This window comes from Calidris pugnax, unplaced genomic scaffold, assembly GCF_001431845.1.
Source record: "Calidris pugnax isolate Ruff unplaced genomic scaffold, ASM143184v1 scaffold167, whole genome shotgun sequence".
Classification (NCBI taxonomy): domain Eukaryota; kingdom Metazoa; phylum Chordata; class Aves; order Charadriiformes; family Scolopacidae; genus Calidris; species Calidris pugnax.
The window spans coordinates 2,242,863-2,261,982 of NW_015091045.1; the positions used below are offsets into that span (position 1 = coordinate 2,242,863).

Consider the following 19,120-nt stretch of genomic DNA (forward strand, 5'->3'; position numbering starts at 1 on the left):
GGGACCTTAAGGACCACCCAGTGCCACCCCCTGTCCTGGGCAGGGACACCTCCCACCACACCACGTTGCTCCAAGCCCCCTCCAACCTGCCCTTGAACCCCTCCAGGGATGGGGCAGCCACAGCTTCTCTGGCCAACCTGGGCCAGGCTCTCACCACCCTCACACCAAACAAGTTCTTCCCCACAGCTCAGCTCCATCTCCCCTCTTTCAGTGTCAAACCCTTCCCCCTCCTCCTAGGGCTCCCCTCCCTGATCCAGAGTCCCTCCCCATCTCTCCTGGAGCCCCTTGAGGGACTGGAAGGGGCTCCAAGGTCTCCCTGGAGCCTTCTCTTCTCCAGGCTGAACCCCCCCAACTCTCTCAGCCCCCCCTCCCAGCAGAGGGGCTCCAGCCCTCCCAGCATCTCCAGGGCCTCCTCTGGACAAAGAAGAGCTTTATAACCCCCTTAAAGCTCCCTGTCCTGCTTGGACATATAAATGTTGTCCTGACTGCTCTGAGTGTCCTGACCTTGTGCTGATTCTCCTGGCAGCAGGTCTCCCAGCCCATGTAGGTTTGGTTTCTAAATCCTACTTAACGCGTGCCCGGGTGGAGAGGGGACCTGCTGTGTGTTAGTGGGGGGGATTCATAGGGCACGTGGCAGGATTGTGAGAGGCAGAGCCATGGGTTCTCCTGGTCAAGCGAGGGGATGGGCAGCGTGGAGGACGGATGGTGTTTGTAGCAGCATTTGAGACACACGTTTGATGACCCGTCACTGAGCTGTGACTCATCCCCAAACCCTGCAGTCCCAGCTGGTCCCTATTGCACCATCCTGCCCCACCCTGGGTGTCCTCAGGGGGATAAATAACGGAGGGATGGGGAGGGTTGCCTTGTCCTGTGTGTTGTTAGCCTCCAGGTGCTGGTCTGGGTGGAAGAGGTGTGTCCCAAGAGGATTTGGGGTACGGGTAGAGAGCCGTGGGTGTTGCAGGGCTGTGCTTTCAGTGTGCTGTGGTGGGTTTGGGTTGTGTGTGCAGTAGGTCTGGTTTCCAGAGCTCTTGAGCTGCTGGGTTCTGGCTTATCTCCCCTGGTGTTAACTTCTTGTAGCTACGAGCGTGTGGGTCAGCCCTTGGTTCCCTGGCACCGGGTTCCCCAGAGCTGTCTCTTCACTGGCTTTGGTGCACGAGCTCATTGCTTCCACGCTAATCCCTGCTGCAGGGCATCCCCCCCGCACTGTGCTGTGAGCTCTTGGCTGAGCATCATCTGGCTCTGCTGGCCCTTGGTGAGTGAAGCTGATTTACACTTGCTGGTGACCACTCGGGTTGTGTTCTGTCTTGGACTTGTGTGTTCCCATCGGCCTCTTCTGGGGTTTCCAGAGCATCTCCTCTGAAGGGAATGAGTCTTGAGGGCAAGTTTGCAGGTGGCAGCTCCTCAAGATGTGTTTGGTGGTCTCGCTGCATCACTGCAGATACTCAGAGGGTCCCGCTGCTGTCTCCATGTTCCGGGTGTCTGTAGAGCTGAGATCTGAGGAGCAGCGTGTCTTCACTTGAGACATCCCAGTTATGCCTGTCTTTTTAACCCAGCCCTGAGTATGGTGAGGGAACAAGTGCCTCTCTCTGGGCTTTTCAGGCTGGGGGAGCATTGCTGGGGAGCAAGGCCCTGGGCAGGGAGGAGCAGAGCCCTGGAGCCTGAGTGATGGGCTGAACCCAGGACCTGCATGGGCCAGCAGGATGGGGAGAGGCCCCCCTGCCACTCTGTGTCCCCCACAGCCACAAACAGCATCCAAAAAAGTCCTTCCCCTTCTTCTCCAGCCCACAGGAGGTTATTTTCTGTGCAGGGATGGAGTGCCAAGTCTGCATGGGGAGGCTCTCCAGGCTGTCTTAGAGAGGCCCCCGTCACCCTTCCATCTGTCCTGATCATACCAAACTTATTCTGCAGCATCTCTGGTAGCTTCCAAGCCACTCCTGCTATTTTGGAGGCTGATTCATTAGTGTGGCCTCAGAGTAGCAAAAATATCAGAGGAAACTGAATTTCTGTCAGAGTGAAGGCCACACGCTCCTGAGCAGGGGGCTGCTCCCAGTTGCCTGCTGGTAATTGAGGATGCTGAACTGGGGAGTGAGATTCTTATCCAAGGTGTTGGACATGGGCAGTGTGTCACAGTAAAAACGGAGTTATCCAGCTTAGCTGGGAGTCCCAAATTTAAGAAGGCAATAAACAGCAGACCAGAGCTTTGCAGAGACATTTCAAGTGACTAATTTAATCATAGAATCATTAAGGTTGGAAAAGACCTTTAAGATCATTGAGTCCAACTGTTAATGTCTCAGCATGAGAGCTGATGGGGCAAGAGCCTGTCCTCAATAGGGGACCCTGAGGGGACCCATGTCCTGGGGAGGGCTGGGGCTGAGCCCCATGGGGCGACTCGTGCCTGGGGCAGCACCCGCTGCTGCACCCCAAGGGTTTCTACCTATGGGAGGCACAAAGAGTTTGATTTCGGTTTATTTATAGCAGCTGCTATAAATGTGCCCGGCCGGGAGCAGAGGGGCTGGTCCCAGGGTGAGCTTGCATCCCTTGGGGTGGTGGGACATGGACATCCCCCCCACACACGCTGGTGTGGGAACTGGGCTCTCCGGGGGAGAGAAGGGTGCTGAGCCCCCCGCAGAGCCCACATTTGGCTCTTGGACCCTTCTCTTTTGGAAAGCAGCGGTCGACCAGAGATGCTGATGGCTCCAGGGCTGCGGTGTGTGGGACCCAGACATAAGCTTAAGTTCTGCTGCTGCTCCCTGAGCTCATCACACTATCCCTGGGTGGCTGCAAAAGGGTCAGAGCAGGACCAGGTGCCACCAAAGACCCCCAAAAACCACAAAGCATTTCCATGTCCAGGGCAACATCCCCCTTGAGGACCCCCTGCTTAGCCTTGGGCAGTGCTGCCAGCCCTCAGCATCAACCCTGTGCCTGGTGCTGCCAGGGGCTGCTCCATCAGTAGCCAGATCAACGTGGCACAGTGGCTTCAGCCCAGTGAGAAGAAGAGGAGACACGGGCCTGAAAGCAAAGCTGGTGCTTCTCACTCGAGCTCCCCTCCTGCACTCGCTCCTGCCGGGGCAGGAATGAGCAGAGTCATGGGGCTGGAGAAACCTGACTCCTGGTGTGATCGCTGGTGGCAGCTGGAGACACAGCCACCTCCGCCGGGGACTGCAGCGAGCGGGGACAGGGCATTGCTGGGGGTTTGAAGGGGCAGTGCCCAGGGGGAGGCTCCGGGGAAGGCATGGACCATGCAGCACCCCATGGACCAAAGCTCCAGGGAAGACATGGACCATGCAGCACCCCATGGACCAAAGCTCCAGGGAAGACATGGACCATGCAGCACCCCATGGACCGAAGCTCCAGGGAGGATATGGACCATGCAGCACCCCATGGACTGAAGCTCCAGGGAAGGCATGGACCATGCAGTGCTCTAGGGAAGACCTTGATCGTGCAGCACCCTATCACCGAAGCCTTGGAGAGCAGTGTGCTGCTAAAGAGGTTGGAGCCCTACAGAGCACTGGCACGGCCTGTAGCACACACTTGCCCTAAAAACTCTGCAAAACCCCATTTCCAGGGAAATCGAGGCTGCCTGGACCAATACACTCCTGTGAGTCTTCAGAGTCCCCAGGAGATGGGGTGGGTTGGTCCCTCCATGGGTGCTGTGGGTCCTGCTTGAGCAGGAGTCAGTGCATGCCCTGTGGGACTCAGGGTGACAGAGTCAGACACAGCCCCGTGCTTTTGGCTGGAGCTTCAAGGCCACCAGCATCGAGGGAATGCAAAGGGCAGGTTTCCAGAGCTGCTCAAGCAGAGCATGAAATGGGTGTAAATCCAGAATAAATGGATGAGAAGAAGCAAGGCTGGTGCCGGATATGGACTGTGCAGCACCCCATGGACCAAAGCTCCAGGGAAGACATGGACCATGCAGCACCCCATGGACCGAAGCTCCAGGGAGGATATGGACCATGCAGCACCCCATGGACTGAAGCTCCAGGGAAGGCATGGACCATGCAGTGCTCTAGGGAAGACCTTGATCGTGCAGCACCCTATCACCGAAGCCTTGGAGAGCAGTGTGCTGCTAAAGAGGTTGGAGCCCTACAGAGCACTGGCACGGCCTGTAGCACACACTTGCCCTAAAAACTCTGCAAAACCCCATTTCCAGGGAAATCGAGGCTGCCTGGACCAATACACTCCTGTGAGTCTTCAGAGTCCCCAGGAGATGGGGTGGGTTGGTCCCTCCATGGGTGCTGTGGGTCCTGCTTGAGCAGGAGTCAGTGCATGCCCTGTGGGACTCAGGGTGACAGAGTCAGACACAGCCCCGTGCTTTTGGCTGGAGCTTCAAGGCCACCAGCATCGAGGGAATGCAAAGGGCAGGTTTCCAGAGCTGCTCAAGCAGAGCATGAAATGGGTGTAAATCCAGAATAAATGGATGAGAAGAAGCAAGGCTGGTGCCCTGCTGACCTGCTGCCATGGACACCATCCCCTCGTAGGGATGCGTGGTGGCAAAATCTCACTTTTTCCTTGCTCTGAGGTCCCACCTTTGGGTCCCAGCGGGCCTGGGGTGAGATGTGGCTGTGCCCCCCAGGGAAAGTGGCTCCAGGCTCTCTGTTTTGCTGCAGTTTGGGCCACAAGCTGGGGTTTAGGCAGTGCCAGACTCCTCTTTGCGGTGACGTGACTCAGTTTACCCTCTTAGATAACGCTGTTCAGCAAGGACAAAACCCTCCCTCTTCTAAAACAGATTTAAATACAAAAATCAGTGCTCTTGCCACTTATTTTTTTTTTTTTCATTTTAAAGGTTGTCCTGTTCTAAAAGGCAGCAAGTCACTCCCATCCCTCTACCAGCTGCGTTTTGGTCTCGTCTCAAAGCTCTGGTGCTGGAGCTGGGATGGGGCTGTTCAAACACTGTGATGAAGGGGGTCTCTGCCCAAGGGATGTTGCAGGTGGGGGCTGGTCCCTGCTTCATCCCCAGGGCTGGATGTGATGGGGGGTGAGCAGTAATACCCCCCCAACACCGTGCTGCCCTGGAGGCCACCTCGGCCCTCAGCAGAAGACAATCCATTTTGCACACCAAGGCTCGGTTCAGCAGCGAGGGAGGGTGGTGGTGTCTAAAATGCAGTTATCCTGTGCTGCTGGAAATCAATACCTCCCCTCGCCGCTGCTTTTATCTCTCGGTTTTATAATCACCATAGGAACGTGTCGATACCGTTACGCACCCAGAGCCTCTCTTCCCATCAGGGCTATAAATGTCCAGTTCTCCTTAATTACAAAGGGCTGCAGGTTCCCAGCTCTCAGCGCAGCAGGGCTGGGGCCATCAGGAGTATCGATCCTAGAGCTTTCTCAGCATCGCGTAGAGTTTTGGGGCGTGGAGGAGTCACCGTCTGCCAGTGGGATGCTGGTTTTGGGGAGGGGGAGGTGCAGAAGTGCATCTGTCCCAGTATCCCTGCAAAGTGGGATGGAGTGGTGCAGAATCACAGAATGCTATGGGGTTGGAAGGGACCTCTGGAGATCATCTAGTCCAAGCCCCTGCCAGAGCAGGTCCACCCAGAGCAGGTTGGGCAGGAATGAGTCCAGGCAGGTTCTGAATGTCTCCAGAGAAGGAAACTCTACCACCTCCCTGGGCAGCCTCTTCCAGGGCTCTGCCACCCTCAAAGCAAAGAAGTTCCTCCTCATGTTTAGGTGGAACTTCTTGTGTTCAAGTTTGTGCCCATTTCTTCTTGTCCTGTCCCTGGGCACCACTGAAAAAAGACTGGTCCCATCCTCTGACACAATGAATATTGGGCCCATCTCTGACCCAAGCTGATGTTTAATGAGTTGAACAGATATCCAGGCAGAGCTGAGGGAAGGTGACTCAAAGAAAGGACATTTCTGGTGTCTAGGAAGCCTTTGCCAGGCATTTCAGCCCAGCTCAGGGCTCAGCAGCCTGCTCCTTGGGGTGCAACCACCCTTCTTCTCCCCACCTCCCTCTCTCCAACCCTTTCTGTTGCTCTGCAGCTCAGTGGAGCCACTCTTATCTCTCCCAAATGGCCCATCCTATTCCTGTCTGGGGAGTCATCCTGATCTCTGTAACATTAGAAAGTGTCATTATTGCCTTTCTTTTTGGCTGAAGATAAGACTTTAACCCCTTCCTCTTGGGAGTAGAGCCACCCGGCACTGCAGGTTACTCGTGTTTCCTACGGACCGGTGCTGTGAAATGGCCACTGACCCTGCAGGACCAAGCTCCTCTGGCTGAGGAACCTCAGCTTGGAGCACCCTGTGTTGCTTGTGCAAGGTGCAGGAGGAAAGCTGCCTGTGCCCAGCAGCGTATGGCAAAGGGGAGGCAGCTGGAGCGGTGCCACCGGTGCCAGGGTGGTCTTTGTTGAAGAACCCTGTCTAGGTTGTGAAATTGTGTGTCTAACAACGGCCAGCTGGTGCCAGGGACACCAACTGCCCAGCTCATATGGTGGTGCTCAACCTGATGGTGCTTTTTGGTGGGAGGCTGAATGGGGGTCTGGGAGGAGAAGGAGCACACAGGGTGCTCCGTTTGGAAACGGTCCATGTGTAGTAACCTCTCTTGCACGTTCAATGCATCTGCAATAGACCCATTTGCAAAAAAACCCCACCGAGATCTCAGAGCCACCCGGCGCTGCAGGTTACTCGTGTTTCCTACAGACCAGTGCTGTGAAATGGCCACTGACCCTGCAGGACCAAGCTCCTCTGGCTGAGGAACCTCAGCTTGGAGCACCCTGTGTTGCTTGTGCAAGGTGCAGGAGGAAAGCTGCCTGTGCCCAGCAGCGTATGGCAAAGGGGAGGCAGCTGGAGCGGTGCCACCGGTGCCAGGGTGGTCTTTGTTGAAGAACCCTGTCTAGGTTGTGAAATTGTGTGTCTAACAACGGCCAGCTGGTGCCAGGGACACCAACTGCCCAGCTCATATGGTGGTGCTCAACCTGATGGTGCTTTTTGGTGGGAGGCTGAATGGGGGTCTGGGAGGAGAAGGAGCACACAGGGTGCTCCGTTTGGAAACGGTCCATGTGTAGTAACCTCTCTTGCACGTTCAATGCATCTGCAATAGACCCGTTTGCAAAAAAAACCCACCGAGATCTTCGGTGCCATCCCCTGGCTTCAAGATCTGAGCAAAAATGCTCCAGAAAGTCACCGGCTGGTGTTGCCTTCTCAGCCCCTCTCTTCCCGGCAGGCTGGGTGAAGGCGTCCCGGAAGCAGAATGAGAGGATGGCCGGCCTGCCGCACATCCCGGGCCCCGAGAACCTCCGCCCCTTCACCCCTGCCTCGCTGGCTGCCATCGAGCAGCGCATCGCCGAGGCAGAGGCGCTCAAGATAAAGAGGCAGCAAATTGAGCTGCCCGAGGAAGAGGAGATCAAGCCCAGCAGCGACCTGGAAGCCGGCAAGAACCTGCCCCTCATCTATGGTGACCCACCGCTGGAGCTCATCGGGACCCCTCTGGAGGACCTGGACCCTTTCTACAAGGATAAGAAGGTGAGGGACACAGTTTAACCCATGGGTAGACTTGGCAGGAGATATGAAGTCCCTACAAAAATACCTTCCTCTTCTTTTAACCATGCCCCAGGGTCCTGAGCCCATCTTGGTCCCATCTTGGTAATCCATAGCCCCACAAAGCAGTGGTTACTTCTCCTACAAAGCAGAGTATGTGTTTCTTGGCAAAGTCTCAGGCCTTTGGAGATGCAAAGCATGCATAGAGGTCCCACCTTTAGTGGCAGCACTTGATCCATGGATGTTTTGGGGGTGACACAGTTTAACCCATGGGTAGCCTTGGCAGTAGATATAAGTCCCAAGAAAAAGACCAAAGCATGGACCCTCCTCTTCTTTTCACCATGCCCCAGGGTCCTGAGCCCATCTTGGTCCCATCTTGGTAATCCACAGCCCCAGACTGCTGTGGTTACTTCTCCTACAAAGCAGAGTATGTGTTTCTTGGCAAAGTCTCAAGCCTTTGGAGATGCAAAGCATGAATAGAGGTCCCACCTTTAGTGGCAGCACTTGATCCATGGATGTTTTGGGGGTGTGCAGAGGGGCTAACCTGTCTCTCTCCTCTCTTTTCTCCACAGACATTCATAGTCCTCAACAAAGGGAAGTCCATCTTCCGCTTCTCGGCAACCCCTGCCCTCTACATGCTGGGGCCCTTCCACCCCATCCGCAGAGGAGCCATCAAAGTGCTTATCCATTCATATCCTTGCCCTCTGGGGTTCTGCCCCATTGCCAGGTCAAACCAGAATGAGAACAGCCCTGGGAGAGGTCTGAGAGGAGCATTTCATGGTGGTGTCGTGAGAAAATCTACTGGGCTGAACCCCACCATGGCCATGACCCACTCCCCACCCATCCCAGTGCTTTGGTCCTTTCCAAAGGAGTGGGAGCTTCAAGGCTTTGGGCACCTTGGTGGCACCAAAAGCTCAGTCTTGGTTGAAGTAGGGAGGAGTCAGTTTGGTTGGAGAGGGGAAGAAACCTAAGTGGTGAAGCTTCCTAGCTTCAGGGTCCCAGAGGTCTAGAGATACTTGGAAAGGAAGGAAAATATTTACAGGTCAGGGGCTCCTGACCCATCTGGGAAGTGGGTGAATTGGGGAGCTCAAAGGATACTTTGGGAGAAGGAAGACAGAGAACCATAGCATTGAGGTACAGGGGAGGAGGCAACTTGGGGCTTTTGGTGTGAGACAAGCAGAGATGGAAAGAAAGGAAAGGACCCCCAGAGCAAGAGGGGCACTAGGATGGATGGGAAGTGATCCCAGCAGAGCTCTGGTGGCAACAGGGGTTGGTGGCCAGGAGGCAGGAGGAAAAGGAAGGGGGTGTATGTTGTAGAGGGATCAGAGAAGTGAGGAAGGCTGTATCCTGGGTTGATGGAGAGGAAGGAACACAGGGGACAAGAAAGGAGGCAGAGCCACAGAGATGGGGAGGAGAGCAGAAAGGGAGGGTAGGGGCCAAGACTAAGGGGAAAACTAAGGAGAAAGAGTGACCACAGGACTGAGCCAGGAGAGAGCTGCAGGAGGAGCAGGCCAGGGCATGGGACCAAGGTGGGTACCAGGACAGGAGGAGTTGGGGGGCTTGGCTTCATAACTGTGTGAAGGGGGGAATCTGGCAACAGCCACAGCATTTCTCCTTGACCAAGTTTTAAATTATTCAGCATGTTCATCATGATCACGATTTTAACCAACTGTGTGTTTATGACGCTGAGCAACCCCCCAGCGTGGTCCAAGAACGTGGAGTAAGTTCCTGCCTCCAGCGACCTCCCCCAGCCAAGGGGGCCATCCCAAGTTGGCCATCCTCAGGAGGGACAGGACCAAGGATGAGAGAGTGGTGGTGGTATCCAGGCACCTCAGATGAGGAGAGGTGTCACTGGGAGATGCTGGTGGCCTCTTGGCCAAAAGGGATGTCCATGCTCTGCATTAGGCATTGCAAAGAGTGGAGTGTTTCAGAGCTGCCCAAAATCTGGTGGGGACCCTGTGACAGGAGACCACTGCAGAGCAGGTCAGGTCAGCAGGGATAGTCTGGAGGGGCTGAGCAGATCATAGAATACATAGATGTACCAGTCCAAGGAGTATGGACAACCAGTCCCAGGTGAGAGGGGAAAATCCAGCATTTTCTGCTGTGGTTCTGCACAGTCAGATCTCAGCAGGATTTTCAGAGCATGGTGGTGTGGGACATCAGCAGGGATCAGAGATGTTACAGAATAGTCACTAAAGGGACTGGCCCAACTGGCCTTATGAGGTGAAAACCTTCCCCAATACCAAAGCACCTGAAGAACCCAGTGTCCCCCCGAACTGAGCTCCCCAGGATGGGTCCACCCACTGTCAGGGGTGGACAAAACCCCGTCCTGAGCTGGCCCTTGGACCCAGGTGAACATCCCCTGAGTGACCATTCCCGTTTCAGATACACCTTCACTGGGATATACACCTTCGAGTCCCTCATCAAGATACTGTCGAGAGGCTTCTGCATCGACGACTTCACATTCCTGCGCGACCCGTGGAATTGGCTGGACTTCATGGTCATCTCCATGGCGTGAGTTTGGTGGGATGGGGGGTGGACAGGAGTTCTGACCACTGCACCCAGGGGAGGACACTGGGGAGGAAGGCTGAGAAACAGGAGGGTGGGTTCCATGCAGAGCCCTTGAAACCCTTTCCTCTCCTGTCCTGCAGCTACATTACCGAGTTCGTGGACCTGGGGAACATCTCTGCTCTCAGGACCTTCCGTGTCCTCCGTGCCTTGAAAACTATCACCGTGATACCAGGTGAGACATAAAGAAGGGGTCTCCTCTCCATACCTTCCCTTTCCCCGGGCTTGGGTTTTCCCACAGTTCACAGCAATTCCTTGTTCTTTTGGCAGCTCTAAGAGAAAACAGAGGAAATAAGGTATTCAATATTTATGAATAATTTTCCACATAATTCGGCTTTTGGGTCAGGTCCTGATGATTTTATATCTTGAAATGAGCTGTGCTCACTCGGTTGTTTGGCCAGGGAAAGCTCCTGATGAGCCAGACGTGGTGTTTTTTAGGGTTCCTCAAGTGAGCTTGAGCTCACGTTGTGTTTATGGGCTTTGCTTGCTCCTCAGAGCCATAAACTCATTTTTGTCCCCACAGCTGACTGCTCTGGTGCCAGGGTTGAGATATTTAATGGGAATTAGTGCAAGAGCCATATGGTGAATGTTTAAAATCACCCCAGATGTCCAGCCTGCCGTATTAGTGGCTGTTTCCCAAATGTTGATGCCATTTCAATACCCTGCTTTGGTACCACCTAGTGCAAGCTCACAGAAATGATAGGTCAAAACCCCTTGAAGAAGCATGAGATTGAACTGAAAATTATCATTTCTTGCAGTGAATAAATTCTTGTCTGTAGGTCAAACCCCTTGAAGAAGCATGAGCTTGAACTGAAAATGATCATTTCTTGCAGTGAATAAATTCTTGTCTCTGCAGTTTTCAGATCTTTAGGGTTCGTATTTGAATGGGGTTTTTTTGCCTCCATCAAACAGGCTAAAAATTGCATTTAGGAAAACGTAAGCTGCCGCTTCTTTCTGGAATGACATCCCCCCAAGAGGCTTTGCAGAAATAGCAGTTGCAAAAATAATCGGTTTTAGAACGTCTCTCCTCAGCAGTTTCCCAACACAGACAAGCCCTTGGAGAACAGGGTTTTACCTAAACAGTTCTGAGAGCGGGGGGAACTGGCAAGATGACAGGGATAAAAAATCATGTGTCTTCAGAGAACGGCCTCCACGTGAGAAAGCTCTGTGCTCAGAGCTGCTTTTAAGATCAATGTCAGGGTGTCCCAGCATCACCCATCATCCTTGTAGACCTTGGGTGACAGGAACATCATCCTCCATGTCAAAAGCTCTGTGAGGATCTGTGGGTGAGCCCCCTCTGTGGAGGAAACGGCGATGCTGGGGGGGGAGAGATGAGTTAATCCTGATGTTTAATGCAAATGTCACTTTGTCACTTCTGCTCAGATGCTTTGGGGTTTCTCCAGCTTGAAGGACTCAGGCTGGAGGGTCTGTCTGGGCTCCCAACCACCCATGGGACAGCAGTGTGTGGGGGCGTTGGACCACAGAGGCTTTTCTGGAGCTGAGAGCAGTGCTCAGCATCTTCCAGTGGGGCTGGCAAATAGCTTTTCCATGTGCCACAGCAAAGTGGTCTACTGGAGTGGTTTCGGCCAAAAAAGGCCAAATCTTGGCATCTGGGCAAAACTTAAAGCCAAAAGGAATTGATGACTGCCAGGCTGGGGTGGGCGTTGGTTTGTGATACCCGGGTTCAGGTTGGCATGGGGAGGCTTGGCTGACACTGGTCCAAGGGTGACAGCTGTGGGAGAAGGGTTTAGGCTGCCCAGCAACGTGTGGGGACAAAGGGGCAACTGGGATGCAACGTGTGGCTCAGAGCTTGGGGTGTGAGCACATGGGGTGAAGTTGGTGACACCACATGTCCCCACCAGATCCATACTTTTCGGGAATACCATAGCACCTTCTCCACAATTAGCAAACAAGCCATTAGCTCAGTAGTAACACCTCCCCCTTAGGGCTGAAGACAATCGTTGGGGCTCTGATCCAGTCGGTGAAGAAGCTCTCAGACGTCATGATCCTCACCGTCTTCTGCCTCAGCGTGTTTGCCCTCATCGGTCTCCAGCTCTTCATGGGGAACCTCCGACAGAAGTGTGTGCGGTGGCCCCCCCCCAATGACACCCTGCTAGGGGACTTTGGGCTGGAGAATGACACATTCGTCAACACAACGCTCTATGGCAACTTCACTGATGACATCATCAGCAACTTCACTGATGGCATGATCGGCAATTTCACCAGCAACTTCACCAGTAACAGCACCTTTGATTTCGAGGCCTACATCAACGATGAAGGTAAATGCTCATGCATGTCCTTCTCCATTGTCCCATCACCCTGGTTTGCTCCTCAGTCTTCCTCTGTACCAGATCAAGATGGTTTCCTTGCATGGATCTTCCTGCTTGAGGTGCTTTGCAGGGAGAGACGTGGCTGGTGGGTGAAATAGGGGTGTTGCATAGTCACAGGATGGAGAGATGGGATCAAATCCACCTTGCCAGGGAAAATGCAGTCCACCTGGGCAGGCTAAACTCCTCCAGGAAGGTTTCACCATGGGAAGGTGGACACCAGGGTGTCCACCTCTTATCACTTGCTAGTGAGGGCACAATCTCCTCCTTGGGGATCAGCTGCTCCATCCAGCCAGTCACAGCAGGGAGACCCAACCCTCCAGGAACAGATGGGATTTGGGGCAGAAAACCAGATGGAAGGATGCAGGAATGACATTTTTCTCAGCCACTTTCACTGTTGTGTCACAGCTGGGTCCTTCCCCAAGTACCGCCGTGTCCAGTGAGCATTGCATGCAACACCACGACAGCCAAGAACAGGGGAAGGGGGGAGATGTGGGATCAAGCACAGGTCCTTGGAAAGGTCTTCAAGTTTGCTACTTTCCTACCGCTTCTTTGAAACACGATTGGCACAGAAAAGTGTGGTGGGTTTTTTGGGTTTATTCCTTGGTTTGGAGTTTTTCTAACTCCATGAAAATGTAAAAAGTCTCAGAAAACCTGCCCAGCAGAGCTGAGCAGTGGCAGGATGCTCCACGGGGATGTTTCACGTCTCGTTTAGGGCACTCGGCAGAGCTCAGCAGAAGGTCGGGTTACGTCTCAGCTGAGCTGCTTTGCCCAACTGTACAAGTAGCTTGGGCATTAATTACAGGAAGGTTTCTTGGTAGGGGTGCAAATTCAATATATAGGATCTAATGAGCGCAGTGCAAATAGCAACAGCACCCTGCGGCCGTGCATTCGGGTTAACAGCTACTGGGGCCAGGCCAAAAACACATCTCCTGGAGTTTCACCAGCAGGATATCTCCTCCACGGGCCCACACAGGTTATATAAAAGCCTGGTGGCAAGAAGCCAGGCAGAGCCGGGGATGCTTTGAGGGAGCTCCAGAAATCCCTGCGTGGCTCCTGGAAGGGCTGTGATGCCCAGGATGGGGTCCAGCTGCCCTCTGCCATGTCCTGGGGTGGGTGTCTTCAGGTATTCATCTGTGTGTCCCTGGGGGCAGGTGGCCACCTCTGGTGGCACTTCTGGGCAGCTCTATGGTTCTGAGTCTGTCCTTGAGCTGTAAAGAGGAGATTTAAGGACCCCTGGTCTGTGAGTGGGGATGGATTTCCCCACAAGGTAGGGGCTGGTTGGAATGGGAGCTGCAGGAGGAAGGTGATGGCCATGGAGCAGTAGCAGAGCATCTCCCCAGGCTTTTTGGGGACCCCTGCAATTCCCCATGGGGGGACTCCTGGTGCTCCCGGGTGATGTCCTGCTATTTTGTACATTTTTGCAGCAAAACAGCAGCCCTGGTCCTTTGAGTAGGTGTTAACCCACCTTCTCAGGAGGCCCGACTCCAGCCAACCTGGATGTTTCCAGAGCTCTTTATGGCCTTGGGAGCCACCTAGTTGGGTCAGTGAAGCACAGCCATGAGGTCCCTGACCTACTGCCAAGTAGTTCAATGCAAAACAGCAAAGTCAGCAGACAGAAGATGACCCAGTGCCCAACGCTGGAATGCTGGGATTTGGGGAATTTCGCTAACAGCGAGGAACTGCCAAGAATTTAAAAATCAATGTTTGTATTTATTCTTTCTTTTTATTTTTTTTTTTTTAAATCTCTTGTTCTTTCCCCAAATGCAAAGCCAATTTCTACTTTCTGGAGGGAGCGCTTGATGCCCTGCTCTGCGGGAACAGCAGTGATGCTGGGTGAGTGCAGCTCACGCTGGTGGCCAGGGTCCCCTTTGGCTCTGCGGGAGGGGACAAGGCAGCCAGTGCAGCCTGTGGGACCACTGATGCTTGGGATGGGACAGGACTGGGGCTGGGAACATGGCTTTGCAGGTGGATGGTCCAGGAATTCCAGCTGTATCAGCTTGGAGGGGGTATCAGTCCAGGCATCCGACTGTATCAGCTTGGAGGGGGTGTTGATCTGGACTGTATCAGCTTGGGGTGGGGGCTCCTGATGAAGTATCTCAGCACCTCCAGGGATGGAGCATTTCGCTGAGGGCTCAGGAGGGGCAGCACCAGGGGCTCACACCGGCTGCCCCCGCGGCTCCTTTGGTAGGAAGTGCCCTGAAGGCTACCAGTGCATGAAGGCGGGGAGGAACCCCAACTATGGCTATACCAGCTACGACACCTTCAGCTGGGCTTTCCTGGCCCTCTTCCGCCTCATGACGCAGGACTTCTGGGAGAACCTTTTCCAGCTGGTAGGTGCCCGTGGGACCCTCATGGGTGGGTACAGGGACTCGGTGGGAATTTTTATCCTTGTGCAAATACTCCTCTTGTTTTGATGCTGCCCCTGGCATAGAACATGGAAGAAGTCCATGAGTGGAAAGCTGTGGGACCTTGTCCCATGAGGTATGGATCTGACCAGAATCAGTGGAGATGGGGCACGGTCCCACCTAGCTCCCCAACCTGAGCAGTGCAGTGTGTTTTCCAGGGCAAAGCCCAGGTTTGCTTCAGCTGTGTCATGGAAATGGGGGATTTACAGGAGTATCCAGTACCTCTCTGGCTTGAGCTAAGGGAGAGGGTAAGGGGGAAAGCCAGGTCGTTTGTCCCCTGGGCTGAATCACCCTTTAGGGAGACATTGCAGACATCATGAATTTTCAGCTGACCCTGCGTCCAGGGACTGTTTAGATAAAAGCAAGCCCATGTCTGAAGGCTACACGTGTCCTCTGGAAATGATGATGCCCAGATCTGGAGTTAGAAAAGGGCTGGTCTTGGCCCAAGGGGGAGACCTGAGAAGTTGGGGGCTGAGAGACATCAGCCCCTGCCACAGCGAAAGGACTCTCTGGTGAAATACTGGTCCCATCTCCATACATGCTTGCAGCCCTTGGGCTACCAGATAGCTTGGCTGGGTTTGCTGAGACTTCTGGCCATTTCACACAAGTCCTAACCCAATGCCATGGACTGCAGGAAGGTCAACTGTGCAATGACCAGCCCTTGGGGAAGATGGGAGCAAAATATTGTACTCCACAAAGGGGAGGGTGCCCTGGTGCAAGACCTTTCGTTGAAAGAATCACCAAACTGATATCGTGCCAAGGTGGTGTGACAGCCCCTGCCTCCTCTTTCCACAGACGCTGCGTGCAGCAGGGAAAACGTACATGATCTTCTTCGTGGTGGTTATATTTCTTGGTTCCTTCTACCTCATCAACCTCATCCTGGCAGTGGTGGCCATGGCTTACGCAGAGCAAAACGACGCCACGTTGCTGGAGGAGCAGCAGAAGGAGGAGGAATTTCAGCAGCTCATGGAGCAGCTGAAGAAGCACCAAGAGGAGCAAGAGAGGATGGTGGGTGGAAAGTGTGGAAGACAAAATGAGGGACCTTGGGAATAGGGGGAGAAAAGGGGAAGCAGCAACAAGCATGCTGGTGCCTCTACATAAAATCCAAGAATAAACCCCATTTGGTCCATAGTAAGCAAAGGTAATAATTGGAATCATAGAATGGTTGAGGTTGGAAGGGACCGTTCAGATCATCAAGTCCAACCATCAACCCAACACTGCCCAAACCACCACTGACCCATGTTCCTCAGCACCATGTCTGCCTGGCTTTTAAATACCACCAGAGATGGTGAGGTTACTCCACCCCTTCCCTGGGCCTCTTGTTCCAGTGCTGAATAACCCTTTCTGTAAAGAATTTTTTCCTAATATCCATCCTGAACCTCCCCTGGTGCCACTTGAGGCCATTTCCTCTTGTCCCATTGCCTGTTCCTTGGGAGAAGGAACAGACCCCCACCTGGCTACAATCTCCTTCAAGGGAGAATAACTGAGAATAACTATTTTGGGGGTCTCACCTGAATCAAATAGTCGAGATACTACCCTGAGGATGGTGGAAAGGCTGAAAAGATTTATTTTCCACGTGGAAAATCCAGCACAGGGAGCACTGGGAGGCAGCAGAGAGGTGCAGCACGGGGGTGCGGCGTTGTTTGAAGAGGAGGAGGTGAGACACAAGGCGTAAAAGGCCCCAGAGCTAACAATATGTCTTCCTGCAGCGCGTCAAGAGCAGGAAACCTGGCAGGGAGCCTGGGCAGGCAGATTATGATCAGGGTACAAAAGAAGCACTCAAGGAAGCCAGGGCAGTTGCAGCAGGGCTAAATGCGTTAGGAAACCATTCTGCTTTGGCCAAGACTGGAAAGAGAAGAGGGGGACGGAGAGATTATGTTATCCTAGCCCTTTTCCAGTCCTTAGGAGTTGCTTTTCAGCACAATTTGCCTCTAAAAATGCGAGAAAAAGCTTCTGTGATGTCTGATGCTGCAGCCCAGCTATTTCCAATCTCTACTCATCGTTTTGGCCAGTGTCAGCAAGGTCCGCAGGAGACATCCCTGCAAATCTAACTGTTAGTCCGGGCAAAAGACCAGCTTCCTCGCATGTAGAGAGAGACACAAAACAGTGTTTTCCTCTCTCTAGAGCCTCTATCTCTCAGTGCTTATCTGTGCCAAGCAACAACATCCTCTGAGGAAGTGGCTTTGCTCTTATCTGGCTCCTGCTGTTGGCAGGATGGGTCTCAGCAGGTCCTGCCCAAGGGATGGGGACACCAGGGCTGGGCATAAAGCTGATGCCATGGCCCGTTCCCTGAACAAATTAACCAGTGAGGTGCCCAAAGGCTTTATTATTTGTTTATTGCCACCTAGAGAAATGGAGAAGTCAGGGGAAATAAGGCTGAGATTTAGGGCAAAGCACTCCAAGACATGGGTGTTTGGACCCATTTAATATCCAGTGCCTGAGCATGGAAATCGTGTTTGATCTCAGCGATGTGCAGCTGGAACAGAGGGTTTCCCTCTCCCCTGTGACATCCTTAGTGCTACCAGAGGGTGCAGTAAACTTCAAATATTAATAGCACTGTTGGAAAGGAAAAAAAAAAAAAAAAAAAAGGGAAGGATTGCATGTGCAAATGAAAATCAAATAAAACAACATTTGAGGGAAAAAAAATTCAAATTTTGACCCAAACATTCACAAACTCATTGCGAAAATCAAATAAAACAACATTTGGGGGGAAAAAAATTTCAAATTTTGACCCAAACATTCACAAACTCATTGCAAGTCCAAAAGTCTTGGATGATACATTTTCAGCAAGAGCCTTGAAGGTTTTGCTGCTTTTCCTTTTGGGATGAGAGCGTGTTTCAAAGATCAAAATTTCCTGCAAGAGAGAAATTAGGGGGTTGCCATACTTCTGTCTTTCTGAATTACTCACCCTGCCCAGATCGTGAAGCAGCAAAAAGGGAAAAGCCTGTGACCTCAGGCATGTGTCTGGCTGCAGCAAATTGTTATCCCTCCTTGTTGCTCCAGAGCATCCGAGTTTGCTGATGAGCTCACCTCTGCCCAGGTCCTGTGGCAGCAGACTTTGGGAGCCACAAAGACCTGCTCAGAATGGTCCTGGGGCTCAATTCACCCTCTCCTCAGCCTGGTGGCCCATAGCGATTGTGGGACCTGCTGATGGCTATGGACGGGTGGAGATGATGGAGATGTGTGTTGCTGCAGTTGCAGGAACGACGGTCCAGCAGCGGTTCCCTGCCCAGCAGCGTGGCCCAGGAGGACCATGACTCGGACCTCAACAGTGACCAGGACAAGGCAAAGGACTGCAATGGGCAAGTGGTCCCCAAGGTGGTCCTGGAGCGGTCTGCGACAGTGGTTGACGTACGTGCTCGGCTCTGTCTCTGCCATCCTTTGAGGGTGCCCACCCCAGCAAACCCCAGTGGAGGGACAGGCTTGTGACCAGCTTGTGGGTCAGGTCCTACAAGCCTTTCTGCAGCCCACCTGCAGCTCCCGTGTTGCACCCCAAGGTCTCTCCAGACCATGCCCCCTTTTTTATTTGCCTGCTCTATCTTTAAGTGCATTAAATACCCTGCTCTACATTCACCCCCTGTGGCCTCCTCTCCTTCTAGTTCAACCCAACCAATGAGCCAGAAAAATCAGACCCCAACCACCTCACCGTGGGCAACCAAGATGGGCCAGGCCTCGAGAAGAGGGTGGGGAGCGCCATCAGTGTCATCTCCAACGCTGTGGAAGGTACATCCTCCTCCAGCCTGGGCGAGGGCTGTGTGTGCTGGCTGGTTTAGACCCAATGTTGTGTGTTGGAGGTCTTGGGGTGCTCTGCACACACCAGTGACAAGTGCCTGTCCCACATCTCCAGCCCTGTGTGAGGGGTGACTCTGGACCTGGGGCCCCCAGTTGTGGTCAGGGCACTGCAGTGATGCTCGAGCAAGGCTTTTCATCCCAGCATCCTCCTAGAGTCATCCCAGAGTCAATCAAGAGCTGTTGAGTGGCTTCCCAAGAGCCGTTGTCTCAACTTCAGCAAAAACGACCATGGGCTCAGCAATAACAGGCTCCTCAGCCCTGACCTCCCTGGGGGTGGGCACTGAGCCATCCAGCCACACCAGGGCAGTTCCCTTGGGTGCCCCTGCCATCTCAGCGTGGGAGGGACACCTCAAATCCTGCCTGGGTGCTGAGAGCAGGTTTGGACCCACAGTTCCCTCAATGATCTGCCTTTCCTTCCCCCTCTGGGTTGGAGGGTAAGGTCTGCAATATCACTGTCTGGACATGGGAAGACTCCTCCTTTTAGCCCCCATATGAAACTCATAAATGGTCTAAGGCTTGTTCAGGACCTCAGGAGAGGTCCCTTCTAGGGGG

At 53.6% G+C, this 19,120-nt stretch overlaps 1 protein-coding gene across 1 annotated transcript in view; it reads left to right on the forward strand.

Moving 5' to 3' along the window:
• Positions 1 to 19,120, forward strand: part of SCN4A (sodium channel, voltage gated, type IV alpha subunit) — a 50,661-nt gene that overhangs the window by 4,253 nt on the left and 27,288 nt on the right. The window contains exons 2-12 of the mRNA XM_014956557.1: positions 7,160 to 7,458; positions 8,046 to 8,164; positions 9,104 to 9,193; positions 9,859 to 9,987; positions 10,125 to 10,216; positions 11,988 to 12,320; positions 14,141 to 14,204; positions 14,560 to 14,701; positions 15,572 to 15,784; positions 17,972 to 18,127; positions 18,376 to 18,499. Coding sequence (XP_014812043.1) covers positions 7,160 to 7,458; positions 8,046 to 8,164; positions 9,104 to 9,193; positions 9,859 to 9,987; positions 10,125 to 10,216; positions 11,988 to 12,320; positions 14,141 to 14,204; positions 14,560 to 14,701; positions 15,572 to 15,784; positions 17,972 to 18,127; positions 18,376 to 18,499 — 1,761 coding nt within the window. The remainder of the gene's footprint in view (positions 1 to 7,159; positions 7,459 to 8,045; positions 8,165 to 9,103; positions 9,194 to 9,858; positions 9,988 to 10,124; positions 10,217 to 11,987; positions 12,321 to 14,140; positions 14,205 to 14,559; positions 14,702 to 15,571; positions 15,785 to 17,971; positions 18,128 to 18,375; positions 18,500 to 19,120) is intronic.